General features: G+C 40.7%; 1 protein-coding gene across 1 annotated transcript; it reads right to left on the bottom strand.

Moving 5' to 3' along the window:
• Nucleotides 1–1,361: 1,361 nt before the first annotated feature.
• LOC5519308 (axonemal dynein light chain domain-containing protein 1) lies at nt 1,362–20,513 on the bottom strand. The gene is made up of 27 exons (XM_032364179.2): nt 19,899–20,513; nt 18,919–19,031; nt 18,148–18,298; nt 17,978–18,069; nt 17,326–17,382; nt 16,703–16,739; nt 16,237–16,308; nt 15,638–15,712; nt 14,973–15,067; nt 14,827–14,865; nt 14,683–14,736; nt 14,456–14,522; nt 13,443–13,480; nt 13,052–13,113; nt 12,575–12,747; nt 11,131–11,226; nt 10,860–10,918; nt 10,145–10,334; nt 9,612–9,781; nt 6,592–6,859; nt 5,754–5,897; nt 5,019–5,146; nt 3,900–4,164; nt 3,154–3,423; nt 2,502–2,544; nt 2,037–2,112; nt 1,362–1,739 (listed from the first exon to the last, which is right to left on the bottom strand). Exons 1-27 carry the CDS (start codon nt 20,250–20,252, stop codon nt 1,463–1,465), a joined length of 3,465 nt encoding a protein of 1,154 aa, XP_032220070.1. The 5' UTR covers nt 20,253–20,513; the 3' UTR covers nt 1,362–1,462.
• Between the last annotated feature and the right edge of the window lie 2,414 nt (nt 20,514–22,927).

Raw genomic sequence — 22,927 nt, 5'->3', positions numbered from 1 at the left:
GTTTGTTGTTAATGAGGTGAAACTTACCTATATTGCAACGGCTGGATCAGTGTAGAAAATGGTCCAAAATTCCTCATTATCGAAAAACAAAAGACAATTTATTCATGGCGCCGTAGCTCTCTTGATTCTAGAGGAAATTTTACCAAACTTTGAACATGCATTTGGCCTGACCTTTTTATCAACTGACCCAAGTTATGGGTTAATCGGATTATACGCACTTGGGTGATAGTGCTAGGAATAGTTCCCCATTGTTTTTCGATAATGAGATTGGGGGTGTTGAATAACCGTGTAAAACGGTCCAAAATGCTTCATTATCTAAATACAACAGAAAAAGATTTATAAAGCCATACACAAATCTTATGAAGCAGAAGGTTCACTCTTCCATCAACATGGATCACGCTAGAGCAAATCAAATGAAAGACTTTCGAGTTATATTGCCATGTTTAATATGCTCTATTTACACTTGTTAATGTCCTTCGAAGTTTCTAAAATTAATTTTGTCCCTGGGTGGGCTTGAACCACCAACCTTTCGGTTAACAGCCGAATGCGCCACAGAGACTTGGATGGACACTGAACTACTGGCACGGTTTCTGGCACTACTTTTAAAGCCGTATCAAAGTATGCAAAAATAATAATTTCGTTCCTGGGTGGGCTTGAACCACCAACCTTTTTGTTTATAGCAAAACGCACTAACCGTTTGCGCAACAGAGAATTGGACGAAATCTTTCTTCAGGTCAAGTTGTCTTTCCATGGTGCATTTTCGTTCGGGGAAAAAAATTCCCAACAGGTCAGAGTGACGTTGTACCAGGAAAGGCATAGTACCAACGAAAAGTCTGAAAACTCAGAAGGTACCGGGGAGGCAAATTCCACCATCTCACAAGGGGTGTGAAATAGACTAGTTTTACCGCGCAGTACTTGAACTAATCTTGCGTTCATCTATATATCCATATCCATATTAAAACGAATAAATACAAAAAGCCCAAATTGTCGTGATCGTGAACCAGAAGAATAAATACAAACACCAAAAACTGGTATTCTACTCTTCCAAATTTTCGTCTTTAATAAAACTTCTTCAGGGCAGAACTGAAGAAGCCCTGAAGAAGTCTTATTAAAGACGAAAATTTGGCAGAGTCGAATACCAGTTTTTGTTGTATTCCATATCCATATCAATGTATAAATAAAAAATAGAAAAGTTTTGAACAATTATTCAAATATATTCAAAGCTCAACCCACCTCGATAAGCTACGTTATTTGTGTTTTATTAATGTAAAATTGAAAAATAAATAAAATTTAATTTAATTATATATCGAGCCGTGGGTATAAGGCACAAGAGGCTTATCAGTGGAAAGAACGAGTCAGTATTTACTAGAATACAAACATTTATTGTACAAACAAACATAAAAAATCACTTTATAAATGTTCAACTATATCTATTTACAATTATCCCCATCTGCTCATTGGACTATTTTTTTCGTGTCGAAGCGCGTGTCGATGCTCGTGTTGATTGCTGGGAAGGTGACCGTGAGTGAGACGCAGGGGTCTGGGACTCAGCTCGTTTTTGATTGGATGTGCTACTGCTGACCGGTCTTTCTGAGCCCGGAGTATTGGAGCCAGGCGTGAGGGCACTGGCACGAGACGCTGACCGCTCGAGGGCTCGGATTCGCTCCAGGGCCTGTTTAAGCTCGGTCTCAGCTTTAAGTGCGCGTTCTTCGGAAGCCTGGGCACGCTCTTCTGTTTCCCTGTAAAGCAATGATAGGGGGATTTATTAAATAACGTGAAGAACGTAACACCGAACAGAGTAGCTTGATAGCTCAGTCGTTCACGCCAACTGGATTTTTCTAGAGATACAAAAACATTGAGTTTCTACATTGGAGACTGTGAATCCTTCCGTTACGCAAGTTAACGTCAAGAGAGGCTGGCTTTACTTGTTACTATAGATATGGACTGATGCTTGCAGTCTACAATCACGTGTTTGAGAGACGACGCCAACTCATTCACGATCAATTGAGTCTTGCCTTCTCAACCATAATACTTACAGTAACTGGCTCTGTAATCTCTCCACAGCCGCCAAGGCCTCGAGCGCTTTCTTAGTGTCCGGAGATGGCGAGCGAGCTGAATAGAAAAGGAAAGAGGATAATGAGAGGGAGCTAGGCAAGTGGGAAAATCAAACGAAAATAAGCGTAGAAGACGGAGAAAGAAGCTCGAAGGACTATTCTTCCTTCTCCGCTCGCGTCTTTTTCGCATTGAGTTACACAAGCTTGGTAAGCTTTCTACGTTAGAGGAAATGTGTCTTAAACAACATCCATGTCAGCTGCCGTTTCAATCGGCTGATTTGGACAAGCCAATGCGATATTGAATTGAATTTGGTAAATAAAGTATAAATTTGTTTTTAGATGGCTATTTTGAGATTTTAGCATATTATGTGATTTCCAATATGAATGAAAACAATAACCAAAGTGTTAAACAAAGCGAAACTGCGAAATGGAGTATCTTTGTCTTACCTGGCATAGACTCAGAATCCGGTACTTCAAGCTGCCCAAGCTCCTGAAACGCAAGGCGAGAAATCCGTTTTAGAAGTCGCAAACAACAATAACAACAATAATAAAAACAAATAGATTTATGTACAAAAAAAGGTTTCAACACAAATTTCGTTGGAAAATTTTTGTTTTGATGACATTATCAATTCCAAATAAAAGGTCAAGTTAAACTTCGCAAAGACTTTCGTTGTTTTAAACGTTAAACAAGGACCCGCGCAGACAAAGGGACTGGACAAGGTCCACTGAAGGCTCAGTTGTCAGTAAACTGCTACGCGGTGCGGAGCTCCGGAGTTCAGTCAAGCGTGTCTCGTTTGCCAAAGAGGACCGAAACCCAAACTTAACATTTGAAGCGCTTTTCTTCTCGTTTGCTCGGTTTATTTTCTCTTGGCTTCGAACAATGAATAACCCACCAAAAGAGCAGGAATGTGCAGTAAAATTAGTTCAAATTATTAACGATAACACAACTAAAGAGCCTCACTACCGACGCAATGTTACGGCATGTTGTCATCTTGAAGTTTGAATTTTATTTATCCGAAAGAGGGCGGAGCTAAGCCCTTTTATAGTGCGGGTCCCTGTTTAAGCTGTTTGGGGTCGAACTTTCGCGTGCCCACTGTACCTGGTCAGCGGGTAGATGCTCCAAGGACTTGGTCCTAATGTTCTCATCGTGTCCAAGCACGTGCATCTTGGACGTGAGGTCATCGTTCTTTTCCTTGCTCTTCTCACTCTCTCCCTCCCCTCCCTTGTCTCCTTCCCCATCAGGGGGGCTTTCAGGAGTCTCAGTTGGAGCAGCGGGTTCAGGTGAGGGCGAGGGTTGCTGGGGTTCCTCGGACTTGGAGACATGACCACCTTCTGATCTTGTGTCTGGCTGTTTGTCCTCTTCGCTTGGCTGAGGAAGAGAAATAAAGCCATCCAAAATCTGTGATTAAGAGGGTAGAAGGAGGAGGAAACCCATTCAAGGGTCACTGAATGGCTGATGGCGATGATTTACACCTTGTTTCGTGTGTATGTTTTCGCTTTGTACGAAACTCGTGCATTTCCTTTTGGAAAATTTGACCAAGGAGTACAATGAATTTCACCTAGTGAGTATAAAAAAGACTATCTGAGATGGTTCTCCCGTGAAAAACTCATAAAAGCTGTAAGAACATTACTGTCCAAATCTAGACATGAATTCCGAAACGATCTTAAGTTCGAAGCTAAGATTTGAAATAAGTCCACCGCGGGGAGATGTCTGTACTAGCACCATCAAGCTGTCTCACCATTAAACTGTCTCTCTTGGGAGGCTAAAAGAGTTTCTTAATAACGAGGGCCTTAATAAAGCGAAAAAATGTTTTGAAATTGTAAAAACAGTGTGTAGTTCATTACCTCGACAGAAATAGCCACCCCAGACTCAGGCGTCATAGACTTGGCATCTTCGTTGTCACCAGTCGCCGGTGTATCCCCACCCTGGGAGGGTGCGACAGGTTTGGCTTTGCTTGGTATGGTCGTTTCTACTGGCGGCTCCTCGTAATCCTCTCCCATCACCTCCCTGGTGAGTAGCTCAGCCGTTCGGACCCAGCCCTCGCACTCGCTCGTTAGACGTTTGAGGTCCTTGAACTCCATGTCGGCGTGCTCGTCGCCTTGATCTCGCCTGATCAGAGAATGTTAAAGATCACCAGTCAGCCACATCTTTGTTATTGTTTTTATTTAATGTTAAAAGGCGAATCTCGAAAAATACATCTCAAACGTTTTATGTCTCGTTAAACAAAATCAACCGAAAATACCATAATAGTTTTCTTATATCAGCCGATGGTAATGGATGTTTTTTTTCAGTTTGATACAAATGATACAAACTTTGATACAAACAACACCGAACTTTGAGTCAAACTTTCCGTATCTTGAGTAAATCATCAATCAGGCTTGCTTCTGCTGTTATAACATTTTAAAAAGATTTATATGACAGCGATGTAAGACAAGTTGTAACAGCCTGTAGCAATACGCGTTACCGTGTCCAAGACAAAGTTTTGGAAAGTTAGCTAATTAGCTTGTGAGATATATAAACTTCAAACTACCTTTTGACGTGTTCTGGTGTGCTTGAATCATTTCTCTACCGCGCTGGTTACCTAGTGAATTCGTTTTTCGAATTCCTTATTGGTTTACTTCACAAAACTTTGGCCACGGGTAGCGCCACCCATACGTTGTCTAGACGTATGCCAATCTGCGTCACAGCAGCGTATAGCCAAACCAACTTTAAGAATTGCCGATCCACCACTCCTTTGTTACTGTTTATAGTTGAAAATACAATGGTTTGTTCGCAAGGAAGTTTCAGAATAATAATCTACTAATCGAGTCTTATACGATATTTATTTGAAAATATCTTGGTTACTTGCTTAAATAAGCCGATGGAAATGGATTCTTTGAGCCACTCGGCCTTGAGCGGGAATATAAAATGGCGGCTTGATTGGCCTTTAACTATCCCGGCTGCTGAGTTATCGTAAGTCTCACCTCTCTTGCATGATGTCAATGACGAGATCCGAGCAGCATTTGGTCAGGAGCACGGAGAATTTCCTCATCTCATCAAACAGGCCAGAACCTCTAGTGCGGATTTCCTCGGAGGTTGACTCAAGCAAGATCTAAAGGCAAGAAATATAAAATTTCAATGTAGGGATTAAAAGACGACAACGTCTAGTAAAGATTTCCTCAGATGTGGACTCGAGTAAGATCTAAAGGCTAGAAAACAACTTCAATGTATGGGATAAGAAGCCCAGAACCTCTAGTGCGGATGCACAAAAACGAAATGGAGCAATGCAGGAGACGTAAACATGCTGAACTGTTACAGAGAAAAACGAAACGGAGAAACGCAAGGGGTGTAAACATATCTGAACATCGAGTCACAGATTTGCTCTGAATTCAGGGCTTCAATGCATAATGCAAATGCATTATGAAGGGTACGGAAACAATGGCATTTGGTTCCTAGCTGATGACCCATGACTGAAATACAAAGAGAATTTGAGTGGATTTATGGTCAACCGTTTAAAAACTTAGATTGATGTAACATATTTTCTTTTCTATTCGATATTTTTCGCGGCAACTTAGCTTGTAATGTCGCAGTGACTTTTGCCCAAGGATTGCTTGTTTAATATTTTTTATTAGATTTTGGCCTCGCCCGAATTCTGTTGGGGATTCCCGTTACCGACCCATTAATATCGCGAACAAGTTCAATTGTATCTCAGATGTTACCTGGCCTCCCCCGATAGACGAATCGGTGTCCGCTCTGTTCTCATTTTTGCTCAGTTCGTCCAGCTCACGATCCTCGAGGTCTGGGGCGAGACGCAGAAGTACCGTTATCATCCACCGGACCATGGCGCTATGGATTAGCGATACCTAACAACAAATAGTGAATCAAAGCTGTCAGTCAATGATGCCTAGCAACAGAATGTGCTCAATTAATGACACCTTGCGACGAATCAATATGCCAATTAAAGTTATTTATCAATGACAGAAAGCAACGAACATACTTTCATAAATCTAACATACGGAATATGCTGCTAGTCAATTTGGCAACGAAGCATAATATAAAAAACACGCAGTAACGGAACAATTTGCCATCCAAGATACCAAGTAACGGAATCAGCGGTTAAACAACAACAACTAGAAATGAAAGAATTGACAATTTACGACTAAAAAGGGGTCGAAGGATTACATTCTTTCACCGTGATATACAGAACAAACTAAACATTTTTCTCGTAGGGACAAGCATGATAGCTCTGACTTAAAACCTGCCAATATAGTACCTTTTTTACTTAGGGACAACACTGGTGGCTCTTCCTAACGTCTGCCAATAGAGCGCCTTTTCCATATAGGAACAACCCTGGTAGCTTTAACTAACTCCCGCCAATAGGGTATCTTTTCCAAGTAGGGAAAACACTATTGGCTCTACCTAATCCAATGCTGCCAATAGGGTACCTTTTCCACGTAGGGGCAAGCCTGATAGCTCGGACTACCGCATTCCAATAGGGTATCTTTTCCACTAAGGGAAAACACTGGTGGCTCTAAGTTATGCCTGCAAATAAATTACCTTTTCCACGATCTTCCCATCTTCATTATCGATGCCATTGGTGGTAGCCGTCAGCCACTTGTCAATCTTGCTGACCACAACCTCTACATCCACACTTTTCTCAGGCTCCCCGGCTACCCGCGCCCCCTCCTTCTGATTGGAGCCAATCACCAGGATGGTGTCTTTGAGCTGGTCCAGCCACTCGTTACACACTAGGTCGGCGAGGCGGATCCACTCGGGCTCTAGCATCATCTCACCACCGTGCAGAATAGCGTTTAGCTTGTTACCCCTGAAAGAGAAACAAATTGTCCCTTGTGCTGCCATAGACTCGATAGTGGTGTATTCGCTATTGCTTGTTTTCTGCCATATGATAGTGGAAAATCATCATCTTATCGATGACTCGCTTAATGTTTTGCTCTTTTTTTTGACAAAAGATTGTTCATTGTCATAGCATCACTAATGGGTCGATCCTGCAAAGGATCGTAAATTGTTGTCTCTATAGGGTTGACGAGGTCTATTATTCCCTTACCTGGTATCTATAGGGTTGACGAGGTCTATAATTCCCTAACCTGGTATCTATAGGGTTGACGAGGTCAATATTTCCCTTACCTGGTATCTATAGGGTTGACGAGGTCTATAATTCCCTTACCTGGTATCTATAGGGTTGACGAGTCTATAATTTCTTACCAGGTATCTATAGGGTTGACGAGGTCTATATTTCCCTTACCTGGGGTTGACGAGGTCTATAATTCCTCTATCTGGTCTCTATAGGGTTGAAGAGGTCTATATTTCCCTTACCTGGTATCTATAGGGTTGACATGGTCTACAATTCCCTTACCAGGTGTCTATGGGGTTGACGAGGTCTATAATTCCCTTACTTGGTCTCTATAGGGTTGACGAGGTCTATAATTCCCTTACCTGGTATCTACTGGGTTGACGAGGTCTACAATTCCCTTACCAGGTCTCTATAGGGTCGACGAGGTCTATAATTCCCTTACCTGGTCTCTATAGGGTTGACGAGTTCTATTTCCCTTACCTGGTATCTATAGGGTTGATGAGGTCTATAATTCCTTCACCAGGTATCTATAGGGTTGACGAGGTCAATAATTCCCTTACTTGGTATCTATAGGGTTGACGAGTTCTATTTCCCTTACCTGGTATCTATAGGGTTGATGAGGTCTATAATTCCTTCACCAGGTATCTATAGGGTTGACGAGGTCTATAATTCCCTTACCTGGTATTTATAGGGTTGACTAGGTCTATAATTCCCTTACCAGGTCTTCAGGGTTGTTGGGCTCTATAATTCCCTTGCTAGGTCTCTATGGCGAGTTCTATCATTTGCTTTACCAGGTCTCATTGGGGTTGACGAGGTCTATAATTCCCTTACCTGGTATCTATAGGGTTGACGAGGTCTATGTTTCCCTTACCTGGTATCTATAGGGTTGACGAGGTCTAAATTTCCCTTACCTGGCATCTATAGGGTTGACGAGGTCTCTAATTCCCTTACCAGGTCTCTATAGGGTTGACGAGGTCTATAATTCCCTTACCTTGGGTTGACGAGGTCTATAATTCGTTTATCTGGTCTCTATAGGGTTGAAGAGGTCTATATTTCCCTTACCTGGTATCTATAGGGTTGACGAGGTCTACAATTCCCTTACCAGGTCTCTATAGGGTTGACGAGGTCTATAATTCCCTTACCTGGGGTTGACGAGGTCTATAATTCCTTTATCTGGTCTCTATAGGGTTGAAGAGGTCTATATTTCCCTTACCTGGTATCTATAGGGTTGACGAGGTCTATAATTCCTCTATCTGGTCTCTATAGGGTTGACGACGTCTATGATTCCCTTATACCTGGTATCTATACGGTTGACGAGGCCTATGATTCCCTTACCTGGTATCTATAGGGTTGACGAGGTCTATAATTCCCTTACCTGGTATCTATAGGGTTGATGAGGTCTATTATTCCTTCACCAGGTATCTATAGGGTTGACGAGGTCTATAATTCCCTTACCTGGTATCTATAGGGTTGAGAGGTCTATATTGCCCTTACCAGGTCTCTATAGGGTTGACGAGGTCTATAATTCCCTTACCTGGTATCTATAGGGTTGACGGGGTCTATAATTCCCTTACCTGGTATCTATAGGGTTGACGAGGTCAATATTTCCCTTACCTGGTATCTATAGGGTTGACGAGGTCTATATTTCCCTTACCATGTCTCTATAGGGTTGACGAGGTCTATATGTCCCTTACCTGGTATCTATAGGGTTGACGAGGTCTATAATTCCCTTACCTGGTATCTATAGGGTTAATGAGGTCTATAATTCCTTCACCAGGTATCTATAGGGTTGACGAGGTCTATCATTCCTTTACCTGGTATCTATTGGGTTGACGAGGTCTATAATTCCCTTACCTGGTATCTATAGGGTTGACGAGGTCTATAATTCCCTTACCCGGTATCTATAGGGTTGACGAGGTCTATAATTCCCTTACCCGGTATCTATAGGGTTGACAAGGTCTATAATTCCCTTACCTGGTCTCTATAGGGTTGACAAGGTCTATAATTCCCTTACCTGGTCTCTATAGGATTGACAAGGTCTATGTTTCCCTTACCTGGTATCTATAGGGTTGACAAGGTCTATAATTCCCTTACCTGGTATCTATAGGGTTGACGAGGTCAATATTTCCCTTACCTGGTATCTATAGGGTTGACGAGGTCAATATTTCCCTTACCTGGTATCTATAGGGTTGAGAGGTCTATATTGCCCTTACCAGGTCTCTATTGGGTTGACGAGGTCTATAATTCCCTTACCTGGTATCTATAGGGTTGACAAGGTCTATATTTCCCTTACCCGGTATCTATAGGGTTGACAAGGTCTATATTGCCCTTACCAGGTCTCTATAGGGTTGACGAGGTCTATAATTCCCTTACCTGGTATCTATAAGGTTTGATGAGGTCTATAATTCCCTTACCTGGGGTTGACGAGGTCTATATTTCCCTTGCCTGGTATCTATAGGGTTGACGAGGTCTATATTTCCCTTACCAGGTCTCTATAGGGTTGACGAGGTCTATAATTCCCTTAGCCACTCCGTTCTCGCCGATAATCCTGACATGGTACTGCTGATGAAGCTTATCCACGTTCTGATTCAACTCCTTCATCTCAATGTGCTGAGGCCATCTCTCACCTTCCGGGGTCTGGTGACGGCCGAACACCTAAACACAAGTTTCTATTATCCGCCATTGTATTAAAATAACGAAAAGTGCCAAAAGAGCATCCATTTTAATCGGCTAATTAAAGAAAGTTAATGTGTTATCGAATGAATTTGCCTGAACAAGAAGCATCAAACTTTCTTTTAAGATGGTTATTTCAAAACGACATAAGTTGAAAGGTGTGGCTGACAAGGGCCCTTCAGGGACTTCAGGCACTCGTTCTTTAAAAAAACCTTAGATTTCTAAGGTTTTCCGAGAAACGAGCGGCAGAATTAGTAAATCAAAAGACCGGAGACCTGGGGAAACATTATGGGTAAGGGCAGACACACTTATTGGTATTTGAAACAAGGCTCCATTTCCACTGACCTTCAAGGCCACGTCCGTCCACTTATCGACTTGCTTGTTCATATGGTAGAGCTCGTCTTCCCTCGCTAATAGCACTTCTCCCGTGAACCTCTCTGCCTCCTGGTTGAACACCTCCTCCCACGCCTTCATGTCCTCGCTAAGATCACTTATGAACTTCTGGCTCGGGATGGTTACACTGCCATCATCGTAGCTAAAAGAGAGAAAGGGTTAGGGATCAAACAAGCTTTCTAATGCGACGCGGGCTAGCATGGTCACCCTGATAGTAATGTAATGTAATCCAATAGCCCAGTTTCTAGTTCCACTGTACAGGCTGGTCATAGGCACTGAAGACGCATAAATACCGCACAACACTCGGTTTCAAGTGAATCGTTTGCAAATACCAGGCAAATCATGAAAGGTTTTATACGTTTTGCATTGTTTGGTTCCAAATTCAAGGAGATTATCGCTGGTATACGCATGAAATTATCCTCAAACCGAGAATTGGACTGTATTTATGCCTAGTATCACGAGAATTGGGAATCCTGCGCGCAGAGGGACGAGGTGAGCTGGGTCGGTTTGCACACTGAATGAACTTTTACCAGTGATTCTCGTCCTTCACACACACTAATATATATATATATATACACACACACTAATATATATATATATACACACACACTAATATATATATATATATATATATGTTGGAAATGAAATTTCTTACTTCACAACTTACTTTACAATTTTATCGAACTCCTTCTTCCATCGTTCAAACTGTTTCACAAGACGATTTAGCTAGAAGACAAAATCAAACAAGATATTTTAATCTAATACGCCACGGGACCATGGCAGATATGACTCGGGTGCTATACTAAAAACAAGCTCTGTATCACGTTTCGGTACTTTGGGGGAGCGACTCGGTAGTATTTGGTTAAGACTTGGTACTACTCGGAAATTAATCGGCACTATTCGGGAGTAACTCCGTGCTTCCAATTAATGTTAAGTACCTTCGTTCGCATTTTGTCCTCTGTCGACTCGATTTGTTTGTTGAACTTGTCAGCCATTTCGCGCCATTGCTGCACATGCGCAGTCAGGCTCTCGAGCTAAAAACCATCATATAAATAATTACATAATAACATCGTAACTCATTCGCATCGTTATGTTCGGTGACGTAACGCATCATATTATTATAATGTGACGTAACGTCGCAACATCGAAACGCTCTAAGTAATACGAGAACATATCTCGAACATATATGAGAAATTGTACATCAGACCTTGGTCGACACAAGTTTTATTATAATCTATAAGAGGAATTCTGAGATATCGTAGGTTATTTACCTGCTTTGAAATTCGCCCATGAAAAAAAATCCATAAGCGAGCAAGGATTTTTTTACCATTGTTATTTAGCTACCTCTTACTTTTAATAGCATACCAAAAATGAAAGCAATCGCTTTTGTTGATCGCAAGTTTTAGGGGCCATTCCGGGGACTATTTAATGCTTTCAAAATGAAGAAATTGAACTTTTTTACTCCAATTTCTCGGAATTCCTCTTATAGATTTTAATAAAACTTCCTTTAAGTGTCGACCAAGGTATGATGTACAATATCCTATAGCTTATTCGTTAAAAATGTCCCTGTATCGAACAGCATTTCGCGAATAGTGAATTTAACGGGTTCCCCGTTCTGTTGCCATAGAAACAGCAATGTAAACACATGTTACATTTTTTATAAATTTCATCCCTAGCTACATGGCATGACCAAATAGTTCGATGATCCGATCCCTGTAGCAGAAGATGCGAGTTGTGATTAAATTTAAAGAAAACGACCACAAACTGTTAATAAGCAAAGTTTTCAATAAAATATTGCATATTTTTTTAACAAGGCATTGACAGCTTAAAGCTCATCCGTTTGTAGACAATTAACAGGGGCGTAGCAAGGGGGGTGGCCCAGGGGGCCCGGGCCCCCCTTGTAGCAGCCAAAAATACAGTAAATGTATGAGACATTATCTAAAATACAGGAGAAAATGCCTTGAAAGGACCTTTTGGGCCCCTTCCTGTTAAAAATCCTGGCTATGCCGCTGGTTAAAGGCTTACAATAAAGAATGACTCAGGACACATAGGCCGTACCATGACACTGCCCCTTTTAGATCCTCTTAATAATAAGGAAGTCCCAAAGTGTTGTGTATTTGTTGTCGACTATTTCTTTTGTGATTTGTTAGAAATCTTAAATTTTGATATAGTTAAATGCCTTAAAGGGTTGTTGTCCTTCTTGGCACATTGGGGCGCAGGACAGCATAAACAGTGATGAGTTTTTTTGGCCGCTTTACAGGTAAACGTTCGTTATAGTGAATAATAAACTTTAGACTGAAAAATTGTGGCCACGGTCGCTAAGAGGCGGAAACATAGTACTTGGGCTAATAATAATATGCCGGGAAGTAATAGCGTGTTTACCTGAATACTGTCTTTCTCGCTCAGGAAGATGGCGAAATGGCGCGCGAGCTTTGCCCAAGCCTTTTCACAAAGATGAAGTTTCTTAGCTGTGTTCAGCGAGTGTTTATCGGTGACCTTGAGAGCAAGGGTGTAGGCAGCGCTGCCCCACAAGTCTCGCTCCTCTGTTAACGAGCCTACAGAAATTCACCAAGAACAATAAGCCGAAAAACATTAAGGGAAATGGTTAACGACTGACTTCGCCCCTCTGTCAATAAGCCTACAGACATTAAGGGAAAAGACGACTTAATGCACCCCTCGGCCAATTAGCCTTTAAACATTAAGGGGAAAGACAACTGACTATGCCCGTCGGTCAATAAGCCTACAGACACTAAGGGGAAAGACGACAAACATTAAGGAGAATGGTTTATGATTTACTGCGCCCTTTGCTAAATAAGCCTTCACATGCATGTAATCTTAGCATGTAACATCGTAACTCACCGATTTGCGCCTGGAGACGGTTCCTTTGAAGCTCATACAAGCCGTGATATTCTGACAGCAAGCTGTAATGATTGACAAGCCATGAGTTAGTTAACTTACATATAACTCAATCTTAAGTCATATACCCCGCTGTGCGAGATGAAAAGGATAGACTATTCAAAAGGGTAAAAAGAAGGAGAAGTAGACTATGACTTCGTGTAACGAGGATGCAATGCTGGGATTGACAATGAAAAAAAAAAACGTATCTTGATAACAGTGGAAAGGCACATGTAAAGGGCAGCGCCTGGACTGGGCTTTAGAGCTGTGTTCATCTCCGGAACTCAAAAATAATAGAAAGTTTAATAGTACTTCACTAGTCTTTGTTTCTGTTAATGCTTTAATCGCGGCTTACCTTGCGTTTTTCTCTGATTCATGCAGCGCTTCCTCCAGCTAAAAGGATCCCAGAACAACATATGAGTAAGGGATTACAATACGTACATCATATATTGCTTTTTGGAGCGACTTTTGCGTGACTAGACACCCACGAGTGATGCGTGACTAGACACCCCTGCGTGACGCGTGACTAGAAATCCCGCGTGATGCGTGACTACAAATACCCGCATGATGCGTGACTGGAAGTCCCAGCGTGATGCGTGACTAGACATCTCCGCGTGATACGTGACTAGATATTCCCGCATGTTGCGTGATTAGTCATCCCCGCGTGATTAGTCATCCCCGCGTGATACGTGACTAGATATACCCGCATGACGCGTGACTAGACATCCCCGCATGACGCGTGACTAGACATCCCCGCATGACGCGTGACTACACATCCCCACATGACGCGTGACTAGACATCCCCGCATGACGCGTGACTAGACATCCCCGCATGACGCGTGACTAGTCATCCCCGCATGTTGCGTGACTAGACACCCCCGCATGACGCGTGACTAGACATCCCCGCATTATGCGTGACTCATCATCACGTGACGTATCCAACCTTTACGGATACGGCTACCCCCCACACATAAACGCGAAAACTATGACTGAAAAAACCCGCAGAAAATGGAACTTTTCGTAAACGGTGACGTGATTCACTTTGCACGTGCGATGAAAAACAAGCGAAATTTGGCAAAGAATGAGCTGTTGAAGTTCTTATAGTTTTCGTATCGTTGCTGCGTTATAGTGGGGACGGGCCGTCTCAAAATGAAAACGCTTAGTGTGACGCAGAAAGCGGAACAAAAAGGTTGCCTTTTTAAAACGAGAACATATAAATACGTGGGATCGGGGCTGGGAGATTTACGTTTCGCTGGGCCTCAATAGCTTGCTGGGTAACCTCGCGATCATGGGCAACAAAAATGTGCATAAAAAAGGTTGCGTTTTCAAAAGAGAACGGATACGTAGGATTAGTGTTGGGTGACTTACATTTCGTTGGGCTTCAATAGCTTGCTGGGTAACCTCGCGATCGTGGGCTTTCACAGACGCCAGCTCCCTGTCAAAAGGTAGAATATGCATGTGGTATTTTTGTGGTAGCACAATGTGCAATGTATAGAACACACGGATATGACCCTGTTATAACGATTGCAATATGTATTGACGCTCTGGGGTACTTTTATAGTAAATGGAAATGCCGCTTTACGCCGTTAACTTACCCCGTCAGGGCGCTTATCGAGGCCTTGAACCGAACAAGCTCTTCAGTGAGACGCCTGTGAAAAAGAGTATGCGAGTTTAAAACGGACATGTACCTTGGCTATGATTCCCACATGCTTGTATAACGACATGAGAACTAGGCTCACCTGTCCAGCGCACGCTGGGCGATCACTTCTTGGTGAAGACTGGAAAAGACAAGTCGAGATCGTACATTATAAAAATTATGTTACTCATGTGCAAACTGCTGTGCAAAACAAAGTTCTCCCCTTTATCCGATAGTCTCAAAAGTCACCTTTTCACTTGTCTTGGAATACGGTCAAGAAGACCACTGTAACGTCTCCTCAAGTCAGCAAGCAGCTCGCCTCTCTCAGTACACTCAACTGTCACCTGAAAACGTGGATTGCGCGTGGTAGATGACAAACAAGTTGCAAAAGAATCTCGGGAGTAACATCACCCCTCCACAACTTGCTTTGTTTTTTATCGTTTCTTTTTCGAGAAAAATTGCGAGAGAATTTTCTACTTATGCTTAAAAAAAACACTGTCTATCAAATTTGTGCAACTTGCATTTATTTAGTTACAGGATAAATTTGCCTCGTGTAACAATGGCATTAACGAAAGTGTGTCAGTATTTTGCCTAATGAGTCTTCAGTTTATAGCAATGACGCTAACAGATGGCACTGATGCTCAAAAATACATACGCCGCTATGCTTTCTAGAATGAATGTTTTTTTACCTCTATTATACTATTTTTTTTACAATGCAAGTGTGACAGCTCTTTATTCCGAAGGTCATTTTTCCACTTTGGAAATGAAAATAAGATTCTACAACTGGACTAACTGGACTAACTTCTTTGGCAGTAATTGTAAAAGGAATGCTTTTAAGATGTTCATTTTAGAGATGATTTTGTTGTTTGTGCAAGTCAGGGAGAGAGAATTAGAGAAGCAAATACTATGCCTACCTGTCGAATGATCTCGTTGAAGCACACATTATAGATGTTCTGTTCTTTCTTCACCAATTCAAGCAAGTTGTGAATCTAACAGAAAGAAAATGAGGAACTTAAGGAGTAGCACAGAGCAGCGTATGTAGCTAACAGGGGGGGGGAACTATTGACTCACACGAGTACAAAAAACATATGGGATGCTTGTCTCACTATAGTAAATACAAGAAAGGATAAGGTTGAGATTTTTTGTTAAATCTCATGGAGCTAAGGCCTTAGCAAGGGATGGGTTGCTAGGATCCCCCCCCCCCCCCCACCCGTAACAAGCAGTACTTTTTTGTTTTTGTAAAGATGGAATCAAGAGTTGGTCAGGCATTTAAAAAAGAGGGATGGGATATGACTACCTCAAGGCCTAAGTTTGAAACCTTATTTGCTATTTCATACGAAACAACGAGACATGACTATCTTTTTTTAACCAGAAAGGGGTGTTTTTCATTTTACAATCGACTCCTTCCCAAACCCCTATATCTGCCCCTAGCTATGCCCCCCCCCCCCCAATATCAATGACTGTGCTACAGCACTGCAGCATTATGTTTATAATAACGCTGATTTTAATTTACCTGGGTGGGTCCAGTTAGCTCCTTGCCATCATCATCAGCACCTGCCCGAGCCAGAAGGGAAGCCATCGCATGCTGTAACCATGACAACAACAGATCAGAACAAAAGTATCAAGTGTCTATTGTCAGTCAGTTTTAATGGCTCTCTAAGAAGGAAGTGACTGGTTGTCAAATATTAAATTGGTCACAGCTTACAGTCCCATAGGAGGATTCCACCTCCGATTCCACTTTGCATTTTTACGCTCCCATAAAAAAGTCCAAATATAAACTGTAGACAATCGAAGATGCGGTTTAACTTAGCCGCAAAGGAAAATCTCTTGCGCTTGCCTGGGCTTAAGCCATAAAAAACATATTTTTGATTTTTTTTTTTTATAATCTAGGTGGTGGTGCATGTGTGTGTGAGGGGGTGGGGGTGGGTGGGGCTACAGGCCTGGTTAAATAGCTATGATGGTAAAGTATTATTACATACTTTTAGCTTGAGCACCTCCTGTCTACCAGATGGCTTCCTGCGCAATACCAAAAGGTGATTAAATATTAGGATCACACATGGATTGGTACACCCCCTAACAGTAGTTGCGGTTGCTTCATCAGGCACACCAAACACTTGACTAAGTCATTCAGCTTAGGAAGACACAGTTTTAGAAATATACTAGAAGCCACAATATACATAATATATAGTATTAGATATTCATTATGAAGAAGCAAATAATACATTTTAAAATATTGTGTTTGGGGCTCTTTCAACTAAGATTTAATAGATCCGGGCAAAGAACAGTCAGTACAGTTTATCATATGCTAACAATTAGCTCAAAAACATTCATGACAAAAAAAGGGTGAATCTAAAGATTTGATCTGACTTTTCTTAAAACTACAGGGCCATAGCTGGGGTTGGGCACTGAGGGCATGGTCCCCTCAATATTTAAAAAAATATATAAGAAAATGACCAATAGGGGCGTGGCTGTGCCCCCCTCAATATTTTTTTCATGTTTCTGTATTGCACCCCCCCCCCCCCCCCAATATTTTGAGGCCTGCTATGGCCCTGAACTAAGTTGTAACAGAGTTGTTAACTTACATTGATCAATGTCAACTTACATTGATGGGAAGACGGTTAGATGGTCTTCATGATCATGGACATATGTTGTGTATTTCCTGAAAATATGCAAATGTGGATGAGATAAGAAATGATTATCATAAAATGAAGAATGTATACTGTAGCTAATGTTGAAAGCTACAGCTCATTAACATCACATCTTTTACATTTCATTTTCCAATGACAATCACATAAAACATAGAACAGTCCTTTTTTATTCCCCTAAACAAGTGTAGGGATTTTCAAAATATGACCAAGCCTTCAGTTAAGTGAGCATTTGGCCAAGTATTTAAGCAGAGATGTATAAATCAATTGATTTGAGTTTTGATTTTTGTCACCTTTACCTTACCACTTACATGCAACACAGGCCCCCCATCAGGCTAGATCATATTAAATACCAATTGCTCAAGTACAGTAATTGCTTAATCTTTTATGTCCCAGTTGAGGTTTGTATTGCTTTTTAAGTGCAAAATGTGAAGGCAATGTGCTTATTCCAGTGAGATGTGCTTCTTCACATTTTTCATCTTAGAAGAGGCATTCATTTGGGAAATGTGCTTTTTTAATAAAATACTTTAATACTTTTGATAAAACAGCAATCCCTCCCCTTACATACCAAACCATATTTTTAAGAGGAGTCATTCATGAGACACTTACTCATCATGGAATTCCAGGCCCATCACACCAGGGTTTTTGACGATATGGTACTCAGATGGTAAAAGGGTGTCTGGAATCTGAGAAGATCCATCCTAGTACACAAAATACATTGTCAACAATCAAAATTTCATTTTTTAACTTCCCATTAATCTGGTCAAATGATTATTTACCATTTTGGCAATTTTCTTATTTGTGTTGTCATCTGATTTTCCAACAAGTGCCTGGATTTCCCTTTCTACAGATGCAGGAATTTTTTCCAAAGTTTTTGTGACTTCCGGTGATTGCTTCTCTTGAACTGCATCGTACAAAAAGGAGATATCCCTACAAGAGTTGAATGACATCATGTTAATTGGAACACAATATTCTCTGACATATAAGGGAAGTTGTTATGAGTTAAGTACCATTGTAATTGTACAGTGATTGCAGAATTATTGCGACATTTACCCTAGCAAAACAGGGGCGACTGCAACCAAGATTTTCTGCAAACTGTGATTTTGCCAGGATTGGCTGTGTTGACTTAGGTGATGCTACATATGTGCACACAAAATCTGCAGTTAAGTACTGCGTAAGAGCTGAATTTGAATGTACATAAGGATTGATTTGATTTTTTATATATAACTCTGGACGAGATAGACTCTTATAAAAACAGAGATGGTCAGCAGCAAAATCAATTTTAGTCATAACAGATAGCACTTTGGGAGGCTAACAAAAATTCTTTTGTACCTTGTAGGTGTGCTGGAAGCACATTTCTAAACCTAAGAGGGTAGCACCAAAATCAAACAATTTTATTGTAGTCCACTAGTCACCTTTCAGACTTTTTGGACTTTTTTGAGTAGTGTCATCTTTGTTCCCTCCAATTTCGGCTGTTATTTGATAGGATGACCCCCCCCCCCCCCCCCTAGAACGTCACTACAGTTAAAAGTTACTTGTAGGTAACTTACTTTCCTGCACCACATAGACATGGTGGCTGTTCCACCAAGTGCTTCAGCTTTTCCCGCCCTTTGGGGTAGTTCCACACATTTGCTGGCCTGTGCCTTGCTGGACTACTTCCATTCTTGACAGCAAAATAAAGATAGATACTTTAACTACGGGGTCACAGGCATGACAAATAATAAATAATCAAAATATCAAAATGGAGATCACATAATATGGGATCACAGCCAGGATCAATCATCAAAATAGAGATTAGCCTGAGTATCAGGTGAATTTATTTTTCAAAAATTGGAAAGAAAAAAATAGTTACGGCACGTTCAGCCCCTTTTCAGGCCGATGTCAAATGTGCAGGGTGTGTGAACACCCCCCCCCCTTGGTAGCCCAAAAGTGGGTCATTTCCGGTATCTTCAAATACTATGCTTTCCCCATATGATACCTACGACTGCGCACCCCCCCTCCCCCAGCCAATCCTGGGAACACGCCTGAAACAGTATTTATGTAGAGCAAAACTACTGAGGTGTTATTTGCAAGGTTAATAATTTTAGTAATGACAAACCCGGTGCTAGGGTAACTTTATGCAAAAAAATATTTGAATGCTTATCAAGAAAGTGTAGATCAAAATGCGAAGATCATGAATGTTCATGGTGCAAGATACCACTACCGCTCGGTTTAGTGAAGCGAAAAGGTATGAGAAATGGGACTGCAAAGCACTATTGGAAAGCTTTGACGCAAAGGTGTTTTATTTTGGGCAGGCTGTAAAAAAAATTAAGAAAAAGGAAATTAAAAAAAGGTACACTATCTGGTTGTGTTCAGATATTTTACGTTTTAAATTTTGTCAAAAAATACCATGGAGTCAAAGGGATTATATCTATTTGTAATAACACATGTCTATAGACAATACCCAGTTACCATAATGATAGTTTGATGTATATAAAAGTTGCTTGTAATAAACAAAATGAAACTACAAATTCAACCCTGTAAGAATTACCTGCTCAATTGGTCGAAGTTTCTTGTGTTTGCTTGGAGGTCCAAGTTGTTCCCTTGTGGGGGGAGCTGGTATTTGGGTTAAACTATTCAAGATATCCATGGGAATAAAATCCGAACCCGCTGTAATAAATGTCTGATCTTTCTCCAAGAATTGTTGTGATTCCACCGTGGCTCGGTTTTGGTACGATACGATTGCATTTTCGTCAGTGGTGGGTCTCCCATCGAGAACAGGTAAAATGCAAGGAGAACTAGTTCCGCGTATATCTTTTACCTTTCCACGAGATGTTTTACCCAAAGTATCCTCTCTTAATGTCTTGGCATTACTTGGACTTGTTTTTGGTGCTACAGTTGTCATTTTCTTTAAATTCCTTCAACACGGGATTGACTCACAAAAACCATAACAAACCGAAATTTCGATGAGGGTTTTCCCTTCAGAATATCGCTAAATCGTAGACAGACCAGAAAAAAAGCTACCTTTGGTTTGTTGTTTGATAGCTGAACTTGATTTGTCAAATTATGATCTAAGTTTTGTCGTAGAAACGGTAGTAGTAACTTTGGTATTTGTGAGAAGAAGTCAATGCAAACCAAATGGCCGCCATGTTTGATCCATTTTAGTTACTATAGCAACGTTGCTTGTACCCAGGTTCCATCGTAAGAACCACCAAAAATGCACAGAGAACTCATTTACGTTTATTCGAATCAAGGGTAACAGGCCCTTTAGCACAAATGAAACCAAGATACAACAGCCAATAGCAACCTAAATAAGCCTAACAATAACGAAACTATTGTTTTAGATTTCTGATTGATTTTAGTTCAAATAAGGCACAAGAAAATGAAAGAAAATGATAGATTCAAGACTAGATAAAAGGGAACAGCACCTTCAAATCCTGTTTTCGAACCACCCCTGGACTCCGAATGAAGAAAAAAACAAATATATATATATATATATATAAAATGATGGTTGAAGGCTTTCATAGAGAGTGCTCAATACTCGAAAGTAGAGCGGTGTATAGTGTTGGTTTGAGAAAAATACAAACTACATAGGTTTCCCTACAGGTCTGTTTCGTGGTTGCCCACTCATCGTGGTTGCCCTGATGAGTGGGCAACCACGAAACAGACCTGTAGGGAAACCTATGTAGTTTGTATTTTTCTCAAACCAACACTATATATATATATATATATATATATATATATATATATATATATATATTTTTATAATAAAGTTGGTGAGATAAAGATTTAAATGATGGTAAGGATGATGATAATGATGTTTTTTTTTGTAATGATCGCTGTGTGAGCACTGTACTTAGCCGTTATCAATATTGCAAACGAGTGCAGGTGCGAACTGAAGCCGAAGACTTGTGTGACCTGGTAAATACCGCGTTATCCACGATCGCGAGATCTATCCCGCATCAGGGCGTGATAAAGCGGTACGTGTGAGGGGGCCATGGTCCCACGTGACCTTATTCAATACGCGTTATTCTACGTGATCTATAGTTCGCGTGTTCGTGTGTGTGGTACTTTGCCGCGCGCAGCCAGCATGTGACTTAGTGCAGGTATAAAAAATTCAGATAATTTAAATTATAATCTGTCCGCCTTAACTCAGTATATCATGATTATTACACTTTTTTATAAGAGCCTTATTCTATAACAACATTTACACTGATACTCGGAGTTCTAAGAACATGCTAAGAACATGGCGAGGCTGAAAAATATGCAGCAAAATATTCTTTATTAGAGTGATGACTTCTAATATCAAAAATCTTGAAAAGCCTTGAGACCCAGGCCTCTAAGAGATTGACCGAGCAGGTTTGAAGGTCACCCAAATATTGATAAACAAAATACCTCTATTTATTATTCGTGTAATTCTCTATTTGATCGTTTATTATTATTATTATTATTATTATTTATTATTATTAATACACTAGCTGGTGTATTTTTAGACTGATTTTAAAATCATCACAGCAAATTAGACGCGAATATAACATACCGATATAAAGATATTCTCAATGTTTTCAGTATCTGAAAAATAATTGTAAAAAAAACTTGATACACTCTTTTTTATGAGAACGTCCAACCTGAGATTACACATAATTTTAAGAACATGCTAAGACGATGCTGAGGCTCAGATAGCGGATTTGTTTTCTTTTTTAGTCCTGATGCGTTCTAAAATGCAGAATTAAATTCTGCTCATAGTAGCAACATCATTATTGCTCTTCCTAAAAGTTTATTGGGTTTTATATTCTTATATACACTTAAATCTAAGAAATCCCAAAAATAAGAACGGCCCAGCCTCAAATGAAAATTAGACGTTCTTATAAAAAAAGAGTGTATTTCGATTTACGATGGGGGAGTGAAAAACGAGCTGAAAATTGGTGTTCCAAGTGGTGGAGCGGAAATCGCTTTAGTTTGAGCCAATTAGCGCGAGGCGCCAGAATGTCTCGATATGGTCTCCTCTCTTTCACGTCGGCTCGGTTTTGCAATCGCAAGCGAGAAGGTTTCATGCGACTAACATGCAACAAACGCTCGCATGTAACCATCAAACTGTGCTCGATTCTGCAAAATCTCAGATCATTTGTCAATAGCGTTCCAATAGTAATAAAATGGGAATAGAAAGAAAGAGAGAAAGGATCATATAATTGTTTTGCCTTTGAAAAATGTACAAAAGCCGTTATAACGTTTAGCATTTTTTGTATATTTATTATTTACTGAACGAAGTAAAGGGGTAAAAAAGCTAAATTCGTTAAATTCCGCTTTTGATGAATTTTTCGTTTCGTTGCGAGTCCATATTAGCTGTATAATGCTCTTCAAAGCAAGCCTTGACACCTGCGAGCAAGAGTTGATGAAAAGAGCGCTCAAATATGATATATCTCGTAAGATCTGTTGCTGGGCATAGTATCCTAGCTTTGGAGTTTCGATTTATCTACTTTAATTGAGAAAAAGTATATTATCGGGTATAGTTAGTTGCAACTTAGAAGTTAAAATCCTTTTTTGAATTGAGCCAGATTCCAGTTTTTCTTTTAATATGAC

This window comes from Nematostella vectensis, chromosome 8 (assembly GCF_932526225.1).
Source record: "Nematostella vectensis chromosome 8, jaNemVect1.1, whole genome shotgun sequence".
Classification (NCBI taxonomy): domain Eukaryota; kingdom Metazoa; phylum Cnidaria; class Anthozoa; order Actiniaria; family Edwardsiidae; genus Nematostella; species Nematostella vectensis.
The sequence above is the reverse complement of the archived record's forward strand: the minus strand, read 5'-3'. Positions and strand labels throughout refer to the sequence as shown.